The following is a 25,831-nucleotide window of genomic DNA, read 5'->3' as shown; positions in this document are numbered from 1 at the left end:
CCACTGTGGGGCTGGCTCCCTAAGGTATTTTCAAGGATAATTCTGGCTGACAAAATTTTCACAATGCGTACTGACTTTAGAACCAATTCCTCCACTTTGTTAGGTTCTTCCTTACCTGGAGGGTGTATACTGAGACCTGATCTACTCAGGAGAGCCTCCCTGTAGGTTGCTGAGACCAGAGGGTGAGCAGAATGTACCTAGGAAGAGAGGCTGAGGAAGCGTGGCCAGCAGAGGGAAGAATGTTTGTGCAGGTACTAATGCAGGAGAGCAGGGCGTATGTCCAAGGAACTAAACCTGGGACACAGAAAGAGCAGGAGGGAGAAGGCAACTACAGACCCAAATCTGACCCAACCTGCAAGGCCTCTTCACTCACTAACTCCACCAACATTAAGCCCGGAATTCCTAGGTCTCCCTGAGCCCCCTTAGACTCTAAAGTTGCCCTTCCTTTTGTTATTTTTATTTTGTTAATCCTCACCCAAGGATATTTTTCCATTGAGTGGAAGGGAGGGGGAGGAACACAGAGAAACATCCATGTGAGAGAGATACATCAATTGATTGCCTCCTGCACGCACCCTGACCATGGCCAGAGATCGAGCCTACAACTGAGGTAGATGCCCTTGACCGGAATAGAACCCGGGACCCTTCAGTCTGTGGGCTGACTCTCCATCCACTGAGCCAAACTGGCTAGGGCACCCTTCCTTTTGATTCACAACATTTATTTCTTCCCACTCACAGGGCACTTCATCAAGCATTGCCAGGTCAGTTCCAGAAACAACTGTAGGCTGCCTCCTGAATACCAAGCACTAAACATTCTCCCTACATGGCAGTGTTGTTGTGCTACATGTCCCTGGCTCCTCAGCTTCACTCAACTATTCAGACCTGTGTGGGCTCCTTCTAGGCAGGGCCATCACTAACATGTTAATGTACCTGGCACAGTGCCAGGCTCAAAGTCAATGACCAATAGGCATGTGAGGTATTGTCATATATCTCCTATTGGTGAAAAGTGCAGGGCAGTTAAGCCATATGCCAGAGGATACTCACATCATTAGTGACAAAGTCGGGGTTGTCTCCCAGTGGGAAAAAGCTGGGGTCTGAGTCCACTTTTTGCTTGTTTTTTTCAATGTTGTCAAGTCACTTTCCCACAGTGACTTAGAGAAAGTTCTAGAGCTAGATCGACTGGTGTCAACTCCTGTGTGACTTTGGGCAAACTAGTTAACCTCTATACATCTGTTTTATCATCTGCAAAATGGGGATAATAGTCTCTTAGAAGGCTGTTGAGTGAGTTATGTGAGCTCTTACAAGGAAAGCTCTTAGAACAGTTCCTGGCATAGAGAGGGTACTCAGTACTGACACTAACTTATTATGTTAATGCACTTGCTGCTTCCCCAAACCTGATGAGTCACCCTTTTTATTAGTCATGATGAGATAGAGCTACAAATCCAAAAAAACAGTGGCATTAAAACAAAGAAGAGAGAAAGTTCTCTCTCATGTAAAGGAAGTCCAGAGGTAGACAATTCCAGGCTGGTACAGTCGGGCCATAAAAGCTCACTACTCAGTCCTCCCTGGGGAACGGCCCTGGTCTTCCTCATCTAAAAATGGCTGTAAGAGCTCCAGCCTCCAGCCACCCACTGAGGCAGGCAGCAGGGAAAACATGACCACTCCTCACCACCACCCCCTTTAAAGCAGACTTCTCAGGAATCCCACAGGACACTTCTGCTTAACTAGTGTATCTCATTGGCCAAAACTCAGATAAGCATACAAAGTGAAAAAGGAGGCTGGGAAAAGTCTTTAAGGAGCTGTGTTAATAAAAGTTCTGAGTTGTGTTAATGAAAGGGATGAGATTCTGTAGATTAGGGGGGCATTTAGCATTCTCTCTACTACTGGGCATGTACCATGAGCTAGTGGTAAGGTTGGAAAGTTGAGCCCAGTCCTGTCCCAACTTTATCAAAGCTTTGGGGTGTATAACACATCAAAGGATATTTTCAAGCACATTTTCTCAGGACCTAGAAAGCTGCCTCTACTTTAATTATTTTGAAAGCATATCCCCCTTAAGGAAAATGTGAGTGTATGGGTCTGATTCATTCTAAATTATTGAAAAAATTGATTTTTAAAAAAGGTGTTTGCTAGCCAAGACTTTTTGAACCATCTTAATGAGCTTAAAAAATAAAAGCACTCTTTCTTTTGGAGAGTAGAATCATGTCTTTGCCAATGAAGAGAGAAAAACAGAATCCTCAGATCAATGTGTTTACCTATTTGTTCGTGATGGATAGCCTGTCTTTTAAGTCTGACTTACAAATAAAATGAAATAAAACAAAAGCCCATATTCTCATCACTATCATGGTGAATTACATTTTAAAACATATTATTTACTTCATATTAATTATGGACTATCAATAATTGGAGTGTTTTTAATTGCCAAATCTTTTAAAATAATGCATGTGATAGTAACTCTTCATGGAGGCATTACTTATGGAAGCATTTTTTTTTTTTTTACAATCACAGGGATATAGAATTAGGCTCATAAAAAAGTCACATCTGTGATTGAACATCCTTTTCAAATAAACATTATAGTCCTGAACAAATGCATTTTTATTCACTGGCAAGCTTATCAGACTTCTGCTGTATTACAGCGATGATCCATAAGGAGCTATTCCTTTAAGGCCAATGGAAAGAAATAAAAATGATGGAGTACCTGAAAAAAGGGCAGGAAGAAAGAGGATACAAGGGAGAGTGCAGAAGATACATTGAATCTGGCCCTAGTCAGTGAGATGAGTCAGAAAACCAGTAAGTCAAATGATTCAGCACCATCCCCATGAAAAATGCATGGACTGAAATGACTGGGATGTAATTTACTGATAAAAAGCATGAGCTTTTTGGAGTGAGACAGGCCTAGATTTGAATCCCTGTTGCTCTACTAAATAACTGTGAGACTTTGGGACAATTATCTAACCTCTGTGTGCCTCCCATTTCCATATCTGTAAAAAGCAGGTAATAATCATACCTGTAGCTCGTTGGTTGAAAAGTTTACCTTATGGTTCATGTAAAATGCTGGGCAACAGTCCATGACACATAATATACACTTAACTAATGATAAGCTTTATCAGTACAGTCTTTATTTTCCATCTCTTTTTATCACAGACATCCTCCCTTCAGAACCTTGCCTGCATCCTTCATCTTTTGTCCTTAAAAAAAGCCAATTTGCAGGAAGTGCAGATGGAGGTGGAAATGACTATTTGAATTCATCTCCCTAGGACTTCTAATTTCATTGAAGTTGGAATAATAGTGAGGAAATTGCTTTGGACAAGGATTTCTGTTCTTGCTATTCATTTAAACTGTCACTATCTGCTAAAAATGAAAATGCAAATTTTGAACAAAGCCAAGGTTTCATCTAGGACAGGAAGGCAACTTTAAGTTTGTCAAAAATTAAATGGAAATGCCACTTACTGAGCTGGCAAAATAGAAGCACCTCAAAAAGCAAAGAACAAAAATCAAACTAGATATAGAAAAACAGACAATTTATTAAGACCACAGTAGAAAATAAGCCTGTTCAGATAAAGTTTGAAGTTATAATCACAAATTCCACAGAAGAGTTATTCTCATAGATACTTGCACTCACTTTTCAGTAATAACATAAGTTCATAATGTTTTCTCCATAGTCTGTAATATGCACATCACAGGCACCACCAGCTGTGCCTCGATCATGTTGTACCTCCGATATCTAGCACAATGCCTGGCACATGGAATGCTCAATAACTATTTGTGGAGCAAATGAGTAAATGAAGACATGAAGGAGTGATTTTCATCAGTGTTTCCCCTCCGCCCAATTCATGTTGAGAATTTTCCTAGATAACCATCAAATTTGGCCAAAGCTATTGGGAAGTCACTACATAAAATAGTGGGTTTTTTTTTATCACCCCCAAAGACAGACCAATGAAGCTACTGGCCATACAACTGACCCTCCAGCGTGTAACATCTGGAAGAAATTGGGTGGACCGCTTATTCCAATGGGTTTCAAAGTCTGGCTGGGACCTCACCTGGGAACCTGCTGGAACTGCCAGTGCTCGAGCCCCACTGCAGATCTTCTGAGTCAGAAGCTCTAGGTGGGTCTGGCAATCAGTGTTTCTGGAGCGTGTGTGGGTGGTTCTACACACGCTCCAGTGAGAACAGCTGATAGAGTTCAATCCTCCATGTACAGGGGAGGAAAAGGAGGCCCAGAAAGGGAAAATTGGTTATTTTTTCAGAATCAACTTTTGTAATAATTAGATAATTGAAAGCCCCCAGATTAGATAACTAAGAGGCTCTGGTGGATGAAATGAGAATAGGAATAATGTGTACAATTACTTGTTCATGACCTTAAAGGAAAAGAACATATCTTCACCTTCCTCCTTTTTCCTCCCTGAAGGCTAAAATGGTCCTTCCTCAAGTCTTATGGACAAAACCCTATAAACGGCAGAAAAACCAGCTGAAAAGCCTGTGTCCTGAGTCCACTCAGGTGCAGTACCAGCCTTGAACCAAGAAAAATAAATTCTTATTTTATTTGAACCACTGTCAACAGCAATATCTTGTATTCTAAGTAATAAAAATCAGGAACTCTAGTCATATATATGTTTATCCAGAAATACCCATAAAATTATATGGTATATAGTGGATTCTTTCTTGTGCCAAGAAGCCATTAGAATGCTCCAGAAATGGCAATATTTCAATATCCAAACAAAATCCCGCAGACCATGCAGGATTGTCAAATAAATTAGAACTCTCTTACCAGGTCCTATAGCTATAATGAAGATTCCAATTTCCAAAAAAAACTGTGTGTGTGTGTGTGTGTGTGTGTGTGTGTGTGTATCGTGCTCTGTCTTTTAAATAAATTGTCATTTTTGCAAGGGTAAGACCTTGCTCAAATATAAAAACAATTGTCCATGATTCACATAATTGAGCTTGAGGTTGAAGTTTGCTACCAGGAAGACTACAGACTTCACTTTAGATTTGTGTCTGGCAAGCCCACAGTAGGTTATAACATCAGGCTGGTTTTTGAAATAATTCCAGGGTGACCTAAGCCATTAAATGAGGACTCAGCTGGTGATAAAAGGATCTTGGTAAACACGATCATCAACTTGACAAACACATTTATCTGGAGACATCTAACCCTTGGTCTGTTCCCCTATAAACTGAATTTTCTGGATAGTTGAGTATGCTCAAGAGAGAACAGATCTTTTTCACCATCTGGTTATCAGAGAATCCCTGTTCTTCTTCTTCTTGCATAGCTGGGGTAATGAAGGTATGAAGAAGTAAACCCACTACATTGTTCAAGTAGTTAACATAGACCTGAACTAGTATTCACAGTATCAGGAAATAGTATTCTATAAATCAGACTGTTTTTCACCTATCAGGTTTTATAAGATACACTTTGTGAAATATATTCAAACACAAACATGTTCCCATGGGAACATGTATTTTTCAAAGGCACAGGGCTGAGAAGAAGTGGAACAGTGCACCCTTTGGAAAGTCTTTATCTTTCCAAGTTAGAAATCTGTTTAGTTCAATCTCTTAGCCTGTAGGCTTTGCAAACACAATGTCAAAAAGTGTCTCTGATGAACTGAATTCTCAATGGTTTTTGCATTATGGAAAAAGAACCTGGGGGAATCTATGCCTCCAGACTTCCAGCTTGGCTAAACAGTCAACAGAATCCTAAGGCTAAACATGTAATTCACTCTCACAGAACTCTATGTGCTTGGGGTACATGTTTATGAGACACCTGTACTCCTACCTTGGCTCCCACATGTGTATGGTTCTGAGGAGGAAATGATGCGCAACTGACCAGGAAAAACATAAAAAGACCATTCGGAGACAGAGTCTAGGTTAGAGCCCCAGGTGTGCCTCAAACTAATTCAGATATGGGTCCTAATTATTTCACTTTCCTGGGCTTCAGTTGTCTTCTTTATAAAATGAAGTATGTAGATGTTCTCTATGTTCCTTTCCAAGTGCTAACATTCTGAAATTGTAAAAAAAATTTTTTTTGAAGAACTTTATACTCTAAAGGAAAATAATGATCGTTGGACAATGTCATTTTCTGGTTTAAAATATTTCAACAATTCCTTGATGCCTACTCTAATGGTGTATGCCACTAAAAAAAAGTATTTAGCATGGACTGCCAATATAAATATTTATTACTTATAAATTACATATTTGTGTTATTGAATTTATAAGTTATGATTATGTGTTCATATCATAAAACATAAAACAAAAATTTTTAACAAATAAAATAAAGATAAATAGACATTCTAAATTTTCTTTCCATACTCAGTAGACCATTTTGCTTGACATTACTTGGGGCATAAAATTCCACTTAGAGAACATTAACATCTACAATAATAAAAGCGTAATATGCTAATTAGACCAGACAACCTTCTGGATGAAACCAGGGTTAGGAGGGAAGCCCGGGTCCCAGGTGCCAGAGGGAAGCTGGTGCTGGCGGCCAGGGAAAGGAAGGCCTACTCTTGCACAAATTTCGTGCATTGGGCCTCTTGTACAGGATAAAGTTTCAGCAACTCATTATCACACAGAAAGACTGTTATAATTTGTCCCTGCCTATTTCTCCAGCTTCATCTCTTCCTTTTTCCTACCTCAACTGAATGTTCTGGCAACTTCTTTCCTGTAGACACCGTATTCCTCAGCTCTGAACCTTCACTTACTCTGTTATTTTATCAGCAATACCCTTCATCCAATTCTTCACCTGGAAAGCAGCTTCTGATCTATCTATGATAGAGACTCTAAGTTTCCTACTTAGTACACATCCTTCCCTTCTTTCTTTATAATGCTACTCTGCTTTTATTGAAGGCTGCAATGTGACTAGTGAAAAACTTCTATTTTTCAGCTTCTCTCACAGATAGGGTATTCACATGATACAATTCTGGTCAATGAGATGTAGGAATGACGGGTGAGGTGTCAAGATGACAGCCTGAAATGGAAGCAGACTCAGATAACATGCACACTTTGTCCATTGTTCTTGTCCTCCTTCTGCCATTAGAACATGGACTTGACACTAGAGGCAAGACAATAAGATCGTAAGAGCAGGCCCTGTGGTGAGGACAAGGGTGTTATATGCAGAAAACTGAAAGACAGGCTACAGACTAGAGGACAGAGACAGAGAATGGTGCAAGAGGAGGCTATGGTGAGGCTTCTGTGCCCCAAGAGCAATGGGAAGACTTGGGAAGGTTTATGCTGGAAAGTCACAGGATTAGATTTTCATTCTCAAAAGCTGAAGCTGGCTGTGGTTGCAGAATAGATTGAAGAAAGCAAATTTCCAATTAGTGAGAAGTGTGAGAAGGCTTCTGACTAATGGTCCAGGTCGCAGATGATAGAAACAGAGACTTGGTAGCACTGAGGGTAGGGAGTGTGCATGGGTTACAGAGATATTTGGAGCATAAAGCTGACAGCACTTGGTAACTGAGTAGATAGGGGGGATCAAAGTGAAGGAGGTGCCAAGGGAGTGCAGAACTGGTGGTGCTACTATTCACCAGGATTAACAGAACAACAATTGAGCAACTCCTCCCTCTGTGCTTGCAACCAGAATGCTAAGTGCTGCTGGAGATAACACACAACAGGCCAGATTAATAATTTCTCAACAAGGCTCTCAATATCATTCGACAACCTTCCAAGTTTTCTCTGATCATCTTACTCCACTGTTCCTTATTTAAATCTTCTCCACTCTTCTCAAGCTTCTGACTCCCCCACACTCTCAGATGATCATCTATAGAAAACAGAATCTACCTAAAGGGAGTTCCCCCAACTTCCCATTTCTGAACATATGCTCCTCCCAGTTCTGGACCCATCTTCTTCTTCCTATTACAACTAGAGGCCTGGTGCACAAAATTTGTGCACGGATGCAGTTTCTAGGGCTGGCCAGCAATCAAAGTGTGAGTGTCTGGTGTAGAAGGGCAGGTCCCAGCTGACCTCTGGGCCCTGGGCAGCACCTGGGCCTCTGGGCCCCCACCTGCCCCCCTCCACCCGAGTCATGGTGCCCACATCCCCACACACAGATGTGGTGGGCATGGCTGGATGCTGTGGGCTGGGGCATGGTGTGGGCCTCTGGGCCACCCAGCAGCACTGCAGGAAAGCTGAAAGCAAGGCAGGCAGCATGCTCTCTCTGGGCTGGCCTTGCAGCTGTGGTCCCAGCAGCTGCAGCCTGGCTCACCCAGAAGATACTGCATGGGTGTGGTGCAGGCTCCTTGCACATGCCTGGCACCTGAGTGCTCTCAGGGGCTTCTCTGGCGCACAAGCCCTGGCCTGCTGGGGGAGGGTAGCAGGTGGAGTGAAAGTGAGCTCAGCAGACATCTTGCATTCTCACCACACCTCAGTTCCCATCACCCCCACCCCCAGGTAACCAATGCCCGCCATGTTCCAGGCCACCCCCTGGTGGTCAGTGCACGTCATAGCAAGCGGTCGAACTCCCAGTCTCCCAGTTGAACTCCCGGTTGAACAACTGCTCGAGGAGACAATTTGCATTATATTATTATTTGCATTTTATTATATTGGATAGAATGGCTATATCCCCACTCCTTTCTAGGAGCCATTCCCTCCTGCCTTCTTGGGACACTTACAGTACTGATTCTCCCTTCTCTCTGGTTATCATCAACCAACTACTCACTGTTGGAACCTTCCAATCAGCATTAGATCTCCTCAAACAAATCTCTCCCATCTTCAAGAAACTAACAAAGCAACAGAAAACTCCATCTACTTTCAACTATTCTTCCTCCTCTAGCCACTGCCCCCAGTTTTCTTTCTTTCCTCCCAACCAAATTTCTCAAGAGCTGCTTAAACTTGCTGGCTCTGTATTCTCAGCTAGTATTCTCAGTCTGGCATCCGATTGTCTTTTCTTGAAGCCTGACTACACATCTGACATGTGGCTTCAATCCACACTAGCCAGCTGTGTGACTTAGGGTGACAGACTCCATTATGCCTCATTTACCCTCTTCTGTAAAGGCAGGAGAGGGGAAGGGATAAGATTACTACAGATCTCACAAGGTTGTTGCAATATGATAATCCATATGAAGCACATGGCACAGTAAATGCTTGGTAAATGTTAGCTGTACTAATTATTTCCTCCTTAACACTTATCTTCTGCCTTTAAGTGGTTTTCACTAAAGTCCCAGTCACTTTATCAAATGGAGAGTTTTCAGCCTTCATTTCAGTTTCTCTTTCAGCATCCTGGATATTGTGCCCTCCCATTCTCAACTCTCCTGGTCTTCTTATCTCCCTATCCATTACTCCCTGGCCTCCTTTGCAGGCATATCCTCTACCTGACCTTTAAGTATTGTAATTCCTTTCCCCAGATCCATTTTTTTTCTTCCTCTAGAGTCTCTCACATGCATCTACAGCTTCAAATACCATCTACACTGATGACTTCCAAATCTCTATTCCTAGCGTTATCCCTCTTCACAGAATAGACCCACTGCTTACTCCATGTCATCATTTGGAAATCTTAAAGGCACAAACTCATGATTTCAACCCTCTTTTGTTTTAATTCTCCCCTGAAGCATTTGTTTGTGTGTATTCTCTAACATTTATTCATTCATTTACCAAACATCTATTGAGTACTAACTATGTCCCAGAATTTTTTTCCATATGCTCTCTTGTCTTAGAATATATTTGAGGGAGGTTATAAGAAGTAGACAAAGATAAAATAAGGTGAGTGGGATTGAAGATTAAGTAATACCAAAGATGGGAACAAAATGAATTCAGATAGGACTACACATATGTACCAATGGCTTAAATATCCACTTTAGATGAGTTTCAAATTTGCTTTAAATACTCAAGCAGCCAAAGTGATGAGGAATGACCTTGCCAGTAACTCAATATGATGCCCAGGAGAGAGAAAATAAAAGTAATTACTCAGAAAAACTAGGAGAAACTAAAAATAATGTGAGTACTCAGATCAGATAAGATTTTCCCCTTGGGGCCTGCATTGTGAGGTCTCTGTGTGAGGTCATCCTAATTGCCAGGCATTACTCAGGTATTACTTTCTCCAGGTGGCACGTAGGAGAACTTAGGTCCTCATAGGTTAAGTGATTTAGTTACTACCTGCCACATAGCTAGTAGATGGCAGAGCCAAGATTCTAATTCATGTCCCTAGAGTTCCAAAACTCAATTTCTTTCCGTTATCCCAAAGCGCACTTTAGAAATAAATAACCCCACCCAGCAGCTCTGAAAGAATAGAGCTTACATTAATGTCCACAACAGGACAATATATGACATCACAAAACTCAGTATCTTAGAGCTCCCTAGGCAGCTTCTGTGCTTTGAATTTAAAGGCAAATGCATAGGCCTTGGTAGAAGAGCCTGGGGGAAGGGAAGCAGAACATGAAGTATTAATACACAACGTAAAATCATTACCTGGTCTCTTAAGTAGCCTCTGAAGTAAAGGCAGTGGAGGGAAAAATTGCAGGAGGCTTTTCCCCCCTTCCTAATAGATTGTACATTTCACCAGCTAAAAGGGTATAAAAATTTAACGGAATTTTTAATGTCTTTCTAGGTTTTACAATACCACAAAGAGATCATCTTCATTTTCTCTGCCACGAGAACAGATGGGTGGCAGTGGTGGTGGGGCTGTGACTCATTACCTCCTCGTGTCCGCAGGGGCTGTCTGAGAAGCAGGCAAACTTCTGGGATCAATAAGGCTCAGAGCAACGCGGTATCTGCCAACAAGCCTTGGAGAGGCCATTAGTCAACCAGTGACCTGCCAACCTGACCACAGCAGCCTTCTGATGTGGATTCTCAGAAAGGTTAGCCCGTGCTGGGAAACGGAAAAGGTCATGGGTATCTCACCATCAGAACTCCACAGAGCTGGGGTGAAGGGCACTGGTGAAAAGCTAGGAATTCAGAGGCAGGGGCCACCTCAAAGGCCAAGGTCACAACCCACAAGGTACATGAGCAAGAGAGGCTAAGCAGAAGAGGCAGCAGCTATGACATGCAACACAGGAGAGCAACCAATGGAAATGGCTGCCTTCCAAGAACACTGATATAATTGACTTCTAAAAGGATGACAATAATGGTATGAGGTCGTTTGTCCAACCAGATCTAAAAGCAAGTCCCAAGTTAAAAACTTTCAGAAAAAGGAAACAATAATCCAAAACTGAATTTTGAATAGCAATGTGATTAAAACACATGCAGTTTTGCAAGGTGTCATATTGTTCATTCATTCTTCTCCCAGAATTTCAGAGGAGCTCCATGCTAGATTAAAACATGGACAGTCTAGTTGAGGATACAAAAGCAGAAAGAAGTAAGCAGCAGGTGCTACTGGAGCTTGCACTATGTCCCAACACTCTAGACAGGGAGAGTGTTACTGAGAAAAGAATTTCAAGAAAAGGTTAACACCTAAGTTTAGGTTAACAGAACTTATTCAAAGCAAACCTGGACTAATTCTTAACAGCATCCTCTTTCACAAGTATATGCTAAATAATCAAAACCAAGATATCTTCTATCATTATCATGAAAGATATAGGTCAATCGTTTTTAGGTAGCAAACTTTTGTTGGAAAAGTGGGATAATGGATGACCATTTCTTATCTCTGAGCAGCAATTTTATTATGTTCTCAGTGGCTCCAAGATCACATCTGAAACTCATTTTCCTAGTTGTGGGCATAAATACATAAACTCTTAGGTTTTTCATTTTCTCTCAACCACATTTGGTCTGATTGAAAGTAGTATTCTGGGATAATGATTTCAACATCATTTCGCATCCTGTTCCTTTCAACTTTCTCAACTCTAGCCATACTGGCCTTCTTTCACCATGCTCCTTCCCGCCAGAGTCCTTACAAATGCTGTCCCCTCAGACTGAAACACTGCTCTCACCCCTCTTCACAGAGTTAATGCATATCAACCTAGCTTAATCATCACTTCCTCAAATGTTTCCTAGTTTCCCTGACAAGGTCATACCCCCTTATTACATTCTTGAAGCCCCCTTTGTCTATTCTTCGCAGCATTTATCTCAGTGGCAATCCTGTGATTGATTAATGCTCTCTCCACTAGACTGAAAACTCAAGGAAGGCAGGAACACTGCTGGCTTTGGTTCACCACTGTTCTCCAATAATGAGAAAAATGTCTAGTATTGTTAAATTAATGAATGAGAGCAAAAAGGGGCAAAAATAGGTGTTGAGTGTTTCCTCTCTCTTTTTATTTAGTTATTAATATGATCATGTCATTGCATATAATTAGCCCTACCTTTTCAGTTTTCCTTCCTTTGAATATAATTATCAAAAGTCCTTTCTGATTTTCACAGGATTTGGCATTAGGGAAGTCCAATGCTATCTCCATTTGTCATTATGATATTTTATACAGCATTGAATCTTCTTGTGTTGTTTAATTTAGCAACTGTTTACTTGAGTCTTACTAGAAGCTAGACAGATACTTTATATACTTCATCACTCCATCACAAGGACTATGAAAGGTAGGTATTACTACCTGCTAATAAATGAAGAAACCAAGTCTCAGAGAGATTTAGTGACTTACCCAAGGGTATACAACCAATAAGTGGTCAATCTGGGATTTGATTCCAGGTCTCTCTGACTCAAAAGCTTGTGACTTCTGATTTCCCCAAATGTTATTACAACCTGTCTTCTAAATTTGATGCGAAAAATGAATGTAATAGTGCATGGAAAGAAATACTCTTCTAAAGTTGTGAAGCATTATAGGAGCATTAGTCAAAGTTTCCTGGTTAATTATTACAATGTATCCCATACACTTTTTTTTTTTAATCCTCACCTGAGGACATGCTTTTATTGATTTTAGACAGAGAGGAAGGGAGAGGGAGAGAGAGAAACATGGATGTTAGAGAGAAACATCAATCGGTAGCCTTTTGCATGTGCCCTGACTGGTGATCAAACCCGCAACCTGGGTATGTGCTCTGACTTGGAATCAAATCTGTGACTTTTTGGTGTACAGGAGGATGCTCCCATCAATTGAGCCACACTGGCCAGGGTTGTCCTGTGCTTTTTATTTGCCTATGGATGTGTGCTCTTTTGTGGGTGGGGAAAAAACTAAAGATTGTGTTATAAGACTGAAGAATTTAGGAAAAGCTATAATTCTGATCAAGGTAACCTCTCAAGGAAGTAATTATAATTTAGATGCAGAAATCCGATTACTTTGCTTATATCCTGCTTGGAAAAAAAGCTCTGTGAACCCAAGAGTGGAGCTTAGAATAAAGCATTCTCCAAAGTCAAAAGAGGTTGGTAATAATTGCATGGAATATTTCAAGGGGTCTTAACTTTGGCAGACATGACCTATCACCTTGATAGGAACTGGAGTTCCAGAGAATGGACAGTTCCTAAGGTAGTAAGAATTAACATTTTCTGAAGACTTTGTATGTGCTAGGAGTTCACCTGCATTATTTCATTTGATCCTCATAATTTGCCCATTCATCCCCAAAATATACCAATTAAGGCTTAAAAAAATTAAGTACCACACCCAACAATATATATGACAGGGCTTACATGGCTTGCAGATGTCAAAGCCAGAACTGAACTCATGCCTGTCTGGCTCTGGTGACCAAACTCTTAACCATTAGAATAAGCAATGGCTAATATACTACTTAGTTATTTTAGTTTACCTAAATCAATTACTTAAGAGCTTGATTTATATGTTTCTAGATCCAACTATCCCTGGCTGCATGGGTAAAGTCCAATTCCTGCATTTGCAAGGTTGAAGACTGCCCTGGCTGGTGTTGCTCAGTGGATTGGGCGTCATCTGGTACACCTAAAGACTGCCAGTTCAATTCCGGGTCAGGGCACATGCTGGGGTGCCATGCTTGATCCCAGATAGGGGGCATGCAGGAGGCAGTCAATTGATGTTGGGCTCTCATATTGATGCTTCTCTCTTTCTAAAAAAAAATAAAATTATATATATTTTTTAAAGGTTGAAGAAGAGACAATGGATTTGGTGAATTCACCTATGTAAGTCTTTGCCTTGGTGACAGTGATCTGGTGCTAATAATCCTTTTCAAACAACCATTTCTAAATTGGCTAAGTGACCAAAGATGAGAGATGTCAAACAGGAAAGGTGGCATTAAGTAGTGGAACAGCCATAGGATCTCAGCTGTGTCTGGAAAATGCTGTAAGACCGAGAAAATTCACCCTACCTCCCTGAGTCTTGGCTCTTCATCTATAAAATGAGGGCATTAGAGCAAAATCTCCATGATCCCTTTCAGCTCTGGTATTAACTGATTGTCTAGCAGTAGGAAGAGGCTGACCTCACCCTCTGGGGGCTTCCAAATATCTTCCAGATGCCATACTGAAAGGAGGAGCAGTTACATGAAACCTTATATCCAGCAAAACCTTTGAAAACCATTGCCTTACAACATGATGTGGTCATCACTGCTTCCTTGCCCTTCTGGCTCTGCAGGGCTATTCCTGGAAGAGCCAGCAGCAGAAACAGAACTTCTGGGAATCTAAGGGTGATGAGAAGTGGGGAGCACAGTCTCTTCTTTCAGGCCCAACAGGCTGGATGCAGAGTGTTGAGGGAGTGGAGACTGTTGTACTCCAGGTGCCGAGGTACACTTAAAGATGATAACAGCTAACATGTCTACAGGCTTCATAAACCACACTATTGTATGACATGTTATATACCATTTCAGTTTTACAACAAAGCTTATGGAATGAGGGAGAAGTAATGGATACTGTAAGTGAGTAAAGGAAAGAAATGGGCTTGGGACACAGGCACAGAGACAGACTGACACACACACACACACACACACACACACACATCTTCACAGGAACTATAAAACTGCTAAAACTTCCCTCAATTTTCTTCATAGCACTGGCAGGGGCAGCAATTGGAACTATCTCTTGAGAGCAATGGGTCTACTCTTGTTATGCTGAGTCTTTTACGAGTGACGCCATCTTCAAGGGAGATAGACGTCCCATTAGAAATTAAACACAGTCCCCTTCCTATCACACCCCAGGCCCACTCTGCTCCAGCCACACCCAGCAACTCAGAGACCTCACACTCCTCCCTGCCTCCATGTCCTTGCCTGTGCGGCTGCTTCTTCCTCAGAGGTCAGCTCTCTTTCTGTGGTAAACGACCACTCATAACCTTCTGGCACATCTCAAACACCATCTCATAAGAATCCTTCCTTAGTATCACCTGTGGTTGTTAGTGACTTCCTTCTCTGCTTCCCACAGTATTTTGGAACTCTCTGGACTTACTGAAAAACACAGATGATTGATTTATTCACTTACTGCCCACCCTCCACTGCACAGACATGAGATTCCCAAGGCAACTGACTGTGGTGCATTCATTTTTCTATCTCTACTGCTTAGCCCAGTTCCTGGCACTCAGTGGTGTGGTTGGATGGAAGGATAAATGATCAGATGGGTCACTAACTGACGAGAAAACCTCTAGGTCATTTTCCATCAGGCAAAAGTGTTAAAGGGTAAAACAAGATAGTACAACACTCAGAGAACATGGACTTGCCTCAAGCATAGGAAAGACCTTGCTCTATCATTTGAACAGGAATGGGAAGGGTGATGAGAAGAGATGGGATAAGCTCAAAGGCTCAGGACATGGAAGACAGTGTGATAGGCCCCGAGGAGTGTAGAAGATATGGCCAAAGACCTCCGGATATAAACTACTAAAGACAGCTCCTATAGCTTGTCATACCAACACACAGCAGCAGTTCAACAAAGCTCCAAATGAAAAACGAGTTTCACATTCTAAGAAATACATGCATGAATCCTTGTAAACATACCCAGTTCTATTGGGTAATTTCAGAACATTGTGTATAAGTAGCTTAAAAGGGATTTTATAATATGCACAACTACAAATTACATCGCTGGATTCTGGCTCCCAATACTGGTCATGATGAATGGTGCTGGTGAAAACCCCTTAGATGTGTTTCTACAAGGGGATTTCCTCTTCTCTCTTTCAGGAGAAAGTAGCACTAATGTGAACTTGGCCATCTCCTGCTTCTATACTCTTCCTTGTTCTATCCATCAGAAGAAGAATCACTTAGTTGACCCATGAGACTTGAAAAAAGGCCCGGCTGGTGTGGCTCAGTGGTTGAGCATTGACCTATGAATCAGGAGGTCATGGTTTGATTCCCAGTCAGGGCACAAGCCTGGGTTGCCGGGCTCGATCCCCAGTAAGGGGCATGCAGGAGGCAGCCAATCAATGATTCTTATCATTGATATTTCTTTCTCTCCCTTCCTTACTGAAATCAATAAAAAATATATATTTTTTAAAAATCCAACATCCATGGGGCCATGCTAACCAAGAAGTAGAGCCACACCCTTGAAATAGAGTCAGCGTAGGCTTGGCAGGTAGTTTCTTTTCTTGAACCACCTATACTCAGGCCAGTGGGCTCTTTGAGTTTCTGAATTAATCAGATCAAGTGCTGAAGTAAGCCCAGCCAGGCCTCTTGTCTCTGTTCCAGCTCCCAGGTCAATGACTGCACTGAGTCAGTATCACTCAGGTCCCAAGGTCCAGCTAGGTTTGAAAGACAGGTAGAATCCCCCTGCCCTTTAGTTCAATCTAACCAAAGCCAACACTGCACTTTGCTTTAGGTGGCTCTGTGGATTGTTCTCACCTGGTTAGACTTCAGAGCAGAACAGCAGCAAGTACTGGCGCATCTGTGTTCTCATCACATACTTTACCTACAGGTTAAACCTACAGGACAAAAATCTGTAAAATGCAGATTTAACTATGGAGTTAACTATGGGGTATATTTTACTCTAAGGCAGCGGTCTCAACCTGTGGGTCGCGACCCCTTTGGCGGTCAAACGACCCTTTCACAGGGGTCTCCTAAGACCATCCTGCATATCAGATATTTACATTACGATTCATAACAATAGCAAAATTACAGTTATGAAGTAGCAACAAAAATAATTTTATGGTTGGGTCACAACATGAGGAACTGTATTTAAAGGGCCAGAAGGTTGAGAACCACTGCTCTAAGGAGAAGGGATATTCCCAATACTCCTAAAATAAGTTTTTATTTTTGTTCTTTTTCCCCTATGGAAAGAGTCTGTGATATCCCCGCCAGGACAAGGTCTCCATGTCTGCTACAGGAATGAGGCTTGCTGCAGTTACCATTCAGTTTGGAGGATGCCTTCCGTGGGAGTCCCTTCTTAACACATTGCGGACCAGTAGTTTTATTGCTAGCTTTACCCAGTGGCCAGATAAGTTTCTATTGAACAAGTACAACAAACATTTTACATAAGTGTTAAAGGCACGCTTTAAAATTAAATACCCATTGCATTTCGAAGTTATTTATTAGATGTTCTTACAAGCTAATATCTTTTTAAAGTCTGATACTTTGTAGAACACTGTGTAATATGAAGTGGGAATTCTCGTGATCCATCCGAAATGTGTTAAGTGCCAAATACGTTATTGAAAAGAAGACTGCAAACACTGAGTTTACAAGATGAAATCACTTTCTGTAACCTAGTAGTAGCGTCGCATCAGTAGCTACTATGTGCCAGATGACTGTGCCCACAGTGCCTGACGCTTATACAGTCTCATAGAGGGAAAGAAAACCTGTGAAAAAGTGCAGCCTCCCTCCCCTCGAGGAACTGTCTTCCTCACATATTCTTTGTCTTCATTTCTGCCTCTCACTTAACAGTCACTAACTCCTTCGACGTGGGCTGTGCATTTCCTCTTTGCCTGGCTTCCCTGATCCCAAATAATGAATGACCTATAAGCCATCACACTGCACCCCTTTCTTTAACAAAGCTCTTCCTGTAATGCAAACAATCACTCTATAATTCACCCATGTTCTACACACGAGTGTTCATAGAGAGGCCTGCCTACCCCAATAAAACACTGAAGCACTTTTCCCAGGAAGTAAGAAGGCAACGGGGCCATGCTGAAGCCAGCCTGGATAATCAATTAGAACAGGTGGGATGTTGCTTATCTGCCTAAGGGTCCTCTCTCCCTGCTGATCACTTCCTTCCTGTTTGCTTTTGATAGATGTTTAGGATTAGATAGGTAACCTGGGAATGAGCCACATGGAATTGAAGGTCAACATTTATTGACACAGATCATTTTATTGGACTATGGATATGTAATTCCCTACAGAACCTGGGTTTATGTTTTCTTCATTAATTCTGAACATTAAATCAATTTGAATAGTTTCAATTGTAAAAAAAATTCTACTATATTATTTTGACTAAAAAAAAAGTTTTCTCCTTACTTTTATAATGTTCCCAAACCACACCATCCACGTACCTCCCTGCAGTAACATTCAGTTTTGAAAACTTGCATGTAGTTACTTAAAACAATGAAAAAGTTCTTCCCCTGTCCTTGAAATGCACCATATAAATATTGCATTTGATCCTTAACTTACAGTCCATAAATAATTTATTTTAAAAATATCCCTCCATAAGACCATCAGTTGCTGAGGTGTTCAGTTTTCGGGGAAAGCATTTATTTACTGCACGAGTCCAGGAAGGCTGGTAAAGACTTGGCTAAAAGCTCCACATGGAGCGAATTATGGTAATTGTATTAATGCTCAAATCCACGACACACTGCTCAAATCTGCTAAAAGGTTTTGCACTCTATTGCCCACATCTTGACAGGCAATGAGTCCACTGGAAATGTTTAACACTTCATAGGGAGGCTGCTGAGATTCACTTTTCAGAGTTCCAAGAATTGCTAAAGAATGTCTGCAGGTAGCTTCCGAAGGAGTTTCTGAAAGTCACACTTAGAGTTAACATCCTTCTCAGCATCTTCCACTATTGGTTCAGACTGAAACTCCAAGTTCAAGTCACCAGAAATGAAAATCAAAGGAAATATCACAATTAATTTTGATGAATGGGTAAGTTTTAATTCATGGATGGCAATATTCTGGTTAATGATATGTCTTCTTAGGACATCCATTAAAAATCCATTAACTTAACAGGCAAAATCTAATAAAGTTACTCTGGAAATTTTCTGCTAGATGAACATTATGGACCTTTAATGAATATTTCCTGTAGGTATTTCTCTATTAGCAGAGTTAATATACTAATCAAACTAAAAAGCTTCTACAGAGCAAAGGAAGCCATCAACAAAATTAAAAGGCAACCAATGGGTAAAAGAAAATATTTGCATAGCATGTATCCAATAAGGGGTTAATACTCAAATTATATAAAGAACTCACACAACTCAATAGCAAAAATTAAAAAAAATCTGATTAAAAATAGACAAAGGATCTGAATAGACATTTTTTTCCAAAGAAAACATACAGATGGCTAACAGGCACATGAAAAGATGCTCAACATCATTAATCATAAGGCAAATGCAAATTAAAACCACAATGAGACATCATCTCATATCTGTTAGGATAGCTATTATCAAAAAAAACAAGATATGACAAATATTGGTGAGAATATGCAGAAAAGAGAACCCTTGTGCACTACTGGTGGGAGTGTAAATTGGTACAACCACTATGAAAAACAGTATGGATGTTCCACAAAAATTAAAAATAGAACTACCATAAGATCAAGCAATTCACTTCTGGGTATTTATCCAAAGAAAACTAAAACACTAATTCAAAAATATGTTTAACCCTATGTTCACTGCAGCATTTTTTATAACTAGAGGCCTGATGCACGAAATTCATGCAAGAGGAGGCATTCCTTCCCCCTGCTGCTGGACTGGTTTCCTTCTGGCACATGAGACCTGGGCTTCTCTCTGGCATCTGGGACCTGGGCTTCCCTCCAGCCACTGGCAGGCACCTGGGACCCGGGCTTCCCTCACAGCCCCAGCTTCATCTGGAAGGTTGTCCTGGAGGATGTCTGGTCTAATTAGCATATTACGCTTTTATTATTATGGAAAGCCAAGATATGGAAATAATTTAAGTATCTATTGATGGGTGAATGTAGACGTAGTATGAAATATTACTCAACCATTAAAAAGAATAAAATCTTGCAATAGCATAAATGAACTTAGAGGGTATTATGCTAAGTGAAATTAAGTCACACAGAGATAAACAAATACAATATGAGCTCACTTATAAGAAGAATCTAAAATACAAAACAAAATAAAACAACCCAAAGAGAAACTCATGGATACTGAGAACAGAGTGTTGGTTGTCAGTGGGAGTGGGGAGGGCAAAATGGGAGAAAGCTGTAGGGGTGGGAGGGATAGATGAATAGGTCATGAAGATGTTGTGTACAATATTACAATATCTACTAGTAGACTATAATCAATGTCATTGTAGTGCATATTTGAAGGTTGCTGGGATAGTAAATATTTAAAATTCTCATAACAAGAAAAAAATTAATTTGTAACTCTTTATGGTAACTGGTGATGATAACTAGACCTATTGTAGTAACCATCATTTTGCAATGTATACATTATTTTGTACACCTCAAACTAATACGATGTTATATGTCAATTATACCTCAATAAAAATTTAATAATATAAAAATTAAAATATGCCGAAACCGGTTTGGCTCAGTGGATAGAGCGTCGGCTTGCGGACTGAAAGGTCCCAGGTTCGATTCCGGTCAAGGGCATGTACCTGGGTTGCGGGCACATCCCCAGTAGGGAGTGTGCAGGAGGCAGCTGATCGATGTTTCTCTCTCATCGATGTTTCTAACTCTCTATCCCTCTCCCTTCCTCTCTTTAAAAAATCAATAAAAAATATTAAAAAAAAATTAAAATAAACATGAATCTCGTGGAAGAGGAGGAAAAGCATCAAAAAGTTAAAGTAGAGTTAAGTTCTTATGTTGTTGAGAGGGTCTTGGAAAATATGACTTTAAGCAAAACGATGTATAACAAAACTAATTTTACCCTATGTTAATTAACATAAACAAGAGTTAAGTTCCTCTGGCATATTCTAGTCACATAAATATCACCAAACTTCTAAATAAAGGTCTAATCCTATATAATAAAAGTCTAATATGCTAAGTGTCCCATCATCTGTTCAACCAATCAATATGCTAATGATATGCTAAGGCTGCTCAACAGCTCTCTATGACATGTACTGACCACCAAGGGGCAGTCAACCAGTTGACCAGTTATTTGACATCAATTGGTAGCTTAGCTTGCTGGTGTCTGGCCAATTGGGACTGAGCGAGACGGTCCGGACATACCCTGGATCCCTCCCACAGTCCCTCCCTGGCTGGCCAAACTGGCCAAACTTTTGCGTCCCTCCCCAGCCCTTATCATGCACCAGTGGGATCCCTTGGCCTGGCTGGTGCCTTCTAGCAATCCAGGACCCCTCAGGGGATGTTGAAGAGTAGGTTTTGGCCCGATCTTGCAGGCCAGGCCAACAGACCCCAATGGTGCACAAATTTGTGCACTGGGCCTCTTGTATAATTCTAATATTAAACACCAAAATAAATGTGGGTATATATACATTTAAGAAAAGTTAATAAAAACAAATAAGATGATTATGTATGATTATTTCAAACCCGATTATTCCAGTTCAGGGTCACAGTTGGTCAGAGCCTCTCCAGGCAGCTCAGAGCCCAATGCAGGAGCCAGTGCCGAACAGTACACTGTTCCATCACAGAGCCCCTCACAGTGCCCCTCACTCACTCAGACTGGGACCATGAGATACGCCAATGTGCACACCTTTAGGAGGTGGGAGGAAACCAGAGTACCATGTACACATGGGGAAACTTGCAAACTCCATATAGTCAGTGCCCCAGTGGGAACAGATTTTTTTCTAATCAAAATTATAACTAAATGACATTATTCAAGGACTTACTATTAATCAGAAAATCAGAATTGAAATTGGGTCCAAGTCATCCAAGATACTGCTAAAAACAGTAAACATCATTTCAGCTTTAATGGCAAAAGACACCAATATCCCAGTACCAGCCATCCCAGTTACTAATTTATCCACTTACTAATCAAACAGTTGTTTAATTACTAAAAGGTGCCATGCCTTACGCCAGGACCAGGAATACAAAAGCAAATACATGAAAATCCAGATATCAAGAAGCTCACAGTCTAGTGTGGAATCAAGACATATAAAGTGGTCATCAACGTGTACTGTAAAAAGCTAGGTTCAGCACAGCATGGGAATACTCAGGGAAGAGCAACTAAATTTTTTTTTTGGGGGGGGCAATATAATTTTTAAAAATCATTTGAACAATTAAGTCATTGACATTGACATTTGTATTCCAATAAAATATTAGCTCCTCCTAGGCCCTCACACTGAGAAGTTTTCAATCCTAACATCACTTACTAGCTCTGCATGTGGTTAGAGGAAATTACTAGATTATATCTCTGATTCTCATCTGTGAACAAGGTAATGATATGTATTTTTGTCACTGGTTATGAGAATTAACTGCAACAAGGTATGCAAAAGCACACAGAAATGTGCTCAAAATACAGAAGAAGGAAACGTAATATTTATTTGCTACCTACAATAGGCACATAATATTATCAGGAAGTCAGCATGCAAAATGGTTAGAGCAGGATTTGGAATCACCCAAACATAGGTTTGAATTCTCTGCCTACCACTTGCAAACTGTGTGACCATTCATTAGGCACATTTCCACTTTCTAAAACTTAGTTTTCAGCTGTTGGACAGGGTAAGTAAAAATAACTCCATCACACAGTTTTGAAAATTTAAAAACGTAATGGTTGTAATTCAATAGTACCATGTCTGAAAAGTGGTAGCTACCATTAGTTAGGTCTTTCCTAGGCATGACTACATAAATAAGATACAGAAACAATATGAAACTTCTGAAAGTTCACACAGTGCCAGAACTACAACTACCTCAGCTCCAGTTCAGTGTTCCAGGCCCACTTTGCACCCCTTGTTACAGCACAAGAGCTTCTCCCCTGACACGCAATCCTGATGGTTCTTCATCAAAGTAGAAAGCTCATGGGGGAGCCACCTCCAAAACACCAGACTGAGGACTGAGAACTTGGTGGCCATGCCTTACCTCTAATGACCAACGCACTGTGACCCTGGGCTGAATGTGTTCCCCCAAATCCTTATGCTCATGGCCTCGTATGCAATGTGATTATATTTGCACTTGTTCCCATCTAACTCAGGTTGGCTTTGAGTGCTAAATGTTGAACTGCTGCCTAACCCCACTGGAGGCCAACCATATAGCTGCATGAGTTCCCTCAGCCTCGTATATTCCAAGGGAAGCAGTCTGCTTTAGTAGAAAACTGGAGTCAGAGACCCAGTTCTAATACTGAGTCTACAGCTTACGAGTGCACAAGGAGCTGAATTTCAGTTTTCCCATCTGTAAAATAGGAATAGCTATGCAAACAGGCTGGTGAGGGGCAAACAAGACAACATATAAAATAAATCATCTGTTAAAGGACGTGGATAGTAGGTGATGACGAATGACGGTGGCTTTGCTTCTTCCTCGCTTCCCCTGGTCCCGAGCTCCTCCCGCTTCTCTACCAGCTCAGATCCTGAGATGGTTTCAGCTGAGCCCCAGAATTTCAGAAAGGGCTCTTGCTGCACATTACATGGCTTTGTTCTTTCCCCTGGACTTACTTATTGGTAGTTGAACAGACCACGAAACAAAGCTATATGCTCTCATACACAGCAATATTGATGCTACTAGGATCTTTCATATCTCTATCATATTCCTGAACTTTAACAGAGCTGGCATGAGGAATCCACCACAGAAAGGCTGAACTAAAATAGCCTGCTATGTGATTCAGTTATCAAGGGTGGCTCAACATTTAGCTGGACACATGAACGGATCCATGGTTGCCCAGCCAAGAACTACATTTCCCAGCCACCCTTGAAGCCCAGTGGAGCTTTAAGAACAAGTGCCAATCAATGGGATGTGATCAGAAGCGGCATGGCCTATTTCCATGTTATGCTCCCCCCAAAAGCACATCTCACAGGCTGGGAATGAAGGAGAACTGGATCAGCCATCCTGGACCCCAAGGTGGAGGCTGCAGTGTGAGAACAGCAGAGCTCCTCTGATAGTTATTTATCTCTATTCTATCACATGAAACGAAAATAACCTTCTATCTTGTTTTAGCCATTGTACTTGAAAATTTTATTTTTACAACATCCTAGCCACTCTACTTTAAAATTTTATTTTTACATCCTAGCCAAAACACTAAACATTACAGATGTAATTCTATTTAATCAGGCGTAATTGTTTACCTGATAACAGCTTACAGGAATTCTAAGTGATAACTACAGGAAATAAACTTTCTGTGAAATGAACATGCAAACCTTAAACTTGAAAATGTCAGCTACTGTTATATAAACATAGTATCTGAATTCTTTTCACCAGGTAAACCCTGACTAGTCACCTTTATGATCTAGTCAATGCCACAAAAAACTGGAAGTCTGAAACCCTATAGCCTTAGTCAAAAACCGCTGGCTCATGTTCCAGTTTCTGTTTTGTTCCTGATTCTTCTCATTTTCATCTCTTCAATTATTTGTTTCTGTTCATGACCTTGCTTGATACTTTGAACCTAACTCACAAACACTGTACTTGTAATGACTGGAAATGATGCATATGCCTCCCTCAGTACCCCCTGCACCTTTTTGATTATGCTATTCCTAGCTTCTCTATGCAAATATCTTCATCAGTCTCTAGCCCAATGTCTAAGATTTTATATTTCAGTGCAGTTTCATAGCTGGTATCTCCACTCAGTTCCTGTAAGCCCCACCATAAGGGCCTACCATCTTAACTTACTCATCTTAACTTTTTAAAACAGGGCTAGGTCCCTGCATTTTAATTCATAAAATAACCCCACCAATATCCTCATATACTAGCATACATAGACATAATCACTCTCCAGGTTTTTTTTGGTTTGTTTTGTTTTTTACCTATTTTGCTGTAATTATCAGAAACAAAGTCTTCCAGACCAATCATCTTCCAGAAACTGTCATCCCAGCCTTTCTCTGCCGAGTATGTCCACTTGCACACCAGGGAGCAGAGAGATCTAAAAAAATAGAAGAGAGGTAGAAACAATAATATGAGCTAGGCTTCCTTTATGTTTTTCCAACTAGCTGCCCAGATAGCTGCAGTAGTGTTAAAGAAGTAGAATAAACCTACCTAGGTAATTATATATGCCTGTTTAGATCAAAAGTCCCCAATGACACCCATTAATGACTGAGTACCTGCTTTCACTTTCATGAGAGTCTCAGCCCTTTATTTTAGATCTTGATCAAACAATGTATATAAATATTTGTATGTGTATTTATATTTACATGACATTTGTGAGATAATTAGAAATCACACTGCTGACAGCTATTTTATGATATTGAGTACTATATTAAGTTTTAGGTATGATATTTATAATTGTGGTTACATTTCAAAAAAGTCTTCTTATAGAAATACAGAGTGAGCTATCCTATCTATAATAATAAAAGTGTAATATGCAAATCTAATGAACGGCTGAACAACCTTCTGGACGACCACGCACTGGCGCCAGGCCTGCCATCGCCCCACGATCCCACTGCAGAGGGAGGCCTAGAGCCACTGGTCGATCGATGGGGGTGGGGCACCCACAGAACCGGGGAACCAGGGTGGGTGTGGCAGCAGATGCAGGCAGCACCAGGCCAAGGTGGGTGCAGGAGCGGGGTGGGGCCGGGGCTGCGAAGCCAGGAGAAGGGAGGCCTACCCTTGCACAAATTTCATGCATTGGGCGTCTAGCCCAATCTAATAAAAGAGAAACATGGTAATTGGCATATGACCACTACCCTTCCCATTGGCTAATCAGGGAGATATGCAAAGTAACTGCCAGCCAAGATGGCGGCCAGCAGCCAGGCAGCTTGAAACTAACAGGAGGCTTGCTTGCTTCAGTGACAGAGGACTCCAACATTCCCCGCCTGACGCTACAGGCCTCTGAACTGCAACTCTAAGCAACTATGTAACAAATATAGAAGCTAAACAAAACCCCAGAAACCTGCT

At 41.1% G+C, this 25,831-nt stretch overlaps 1 protein-coding gene across 6 annotated transcripts in view; it reads right to left on the bottom strand.

Moving 5' to 3' along the window:
• The window catches only part of FGGY (FGGY carbohydrate kinase domain containing), a 408,675-nt gene that overhangs the window by 225,278 nt on the left and 157,566 nt on the right, over positions 1–25,831 (bottom strand). For all 6 annotated transcript variants that reach the window (XM_006768373.2, XM_015566976.1, XM_006768371.2 and 3 more), the window contains one exon: positions 24,745–24,860. In XM_006768373.2, the coding sequence (XP_006768436.1) occupies positions 24,745–24,860 (116 nt within the window). The remainder of the gene's footprint in view (positions 1–24,744; positions 24,861–25,831) is intronic.

The sequence above is a fragment of the Myotis davidii genome, unplaced genomic scaffold, assembly GCF_000327345.1.
Source record: "Myotis davidii unplaced genomic scaffold, ASM32734v1 scaffold79, whole genome shotgun sequence".
NCBI classification, from domain to species: domain Eukaryota; kingdom Metazoa; phylum Chordata; class Mammalia; order Chiroptera; family Vespertilionidae; genus Myotis; species Myotis davidii.
Note: the sequence above shows the minus strand (reverse complement) of the source record. Positions and strands in the feature narration are given on the sequence as shown.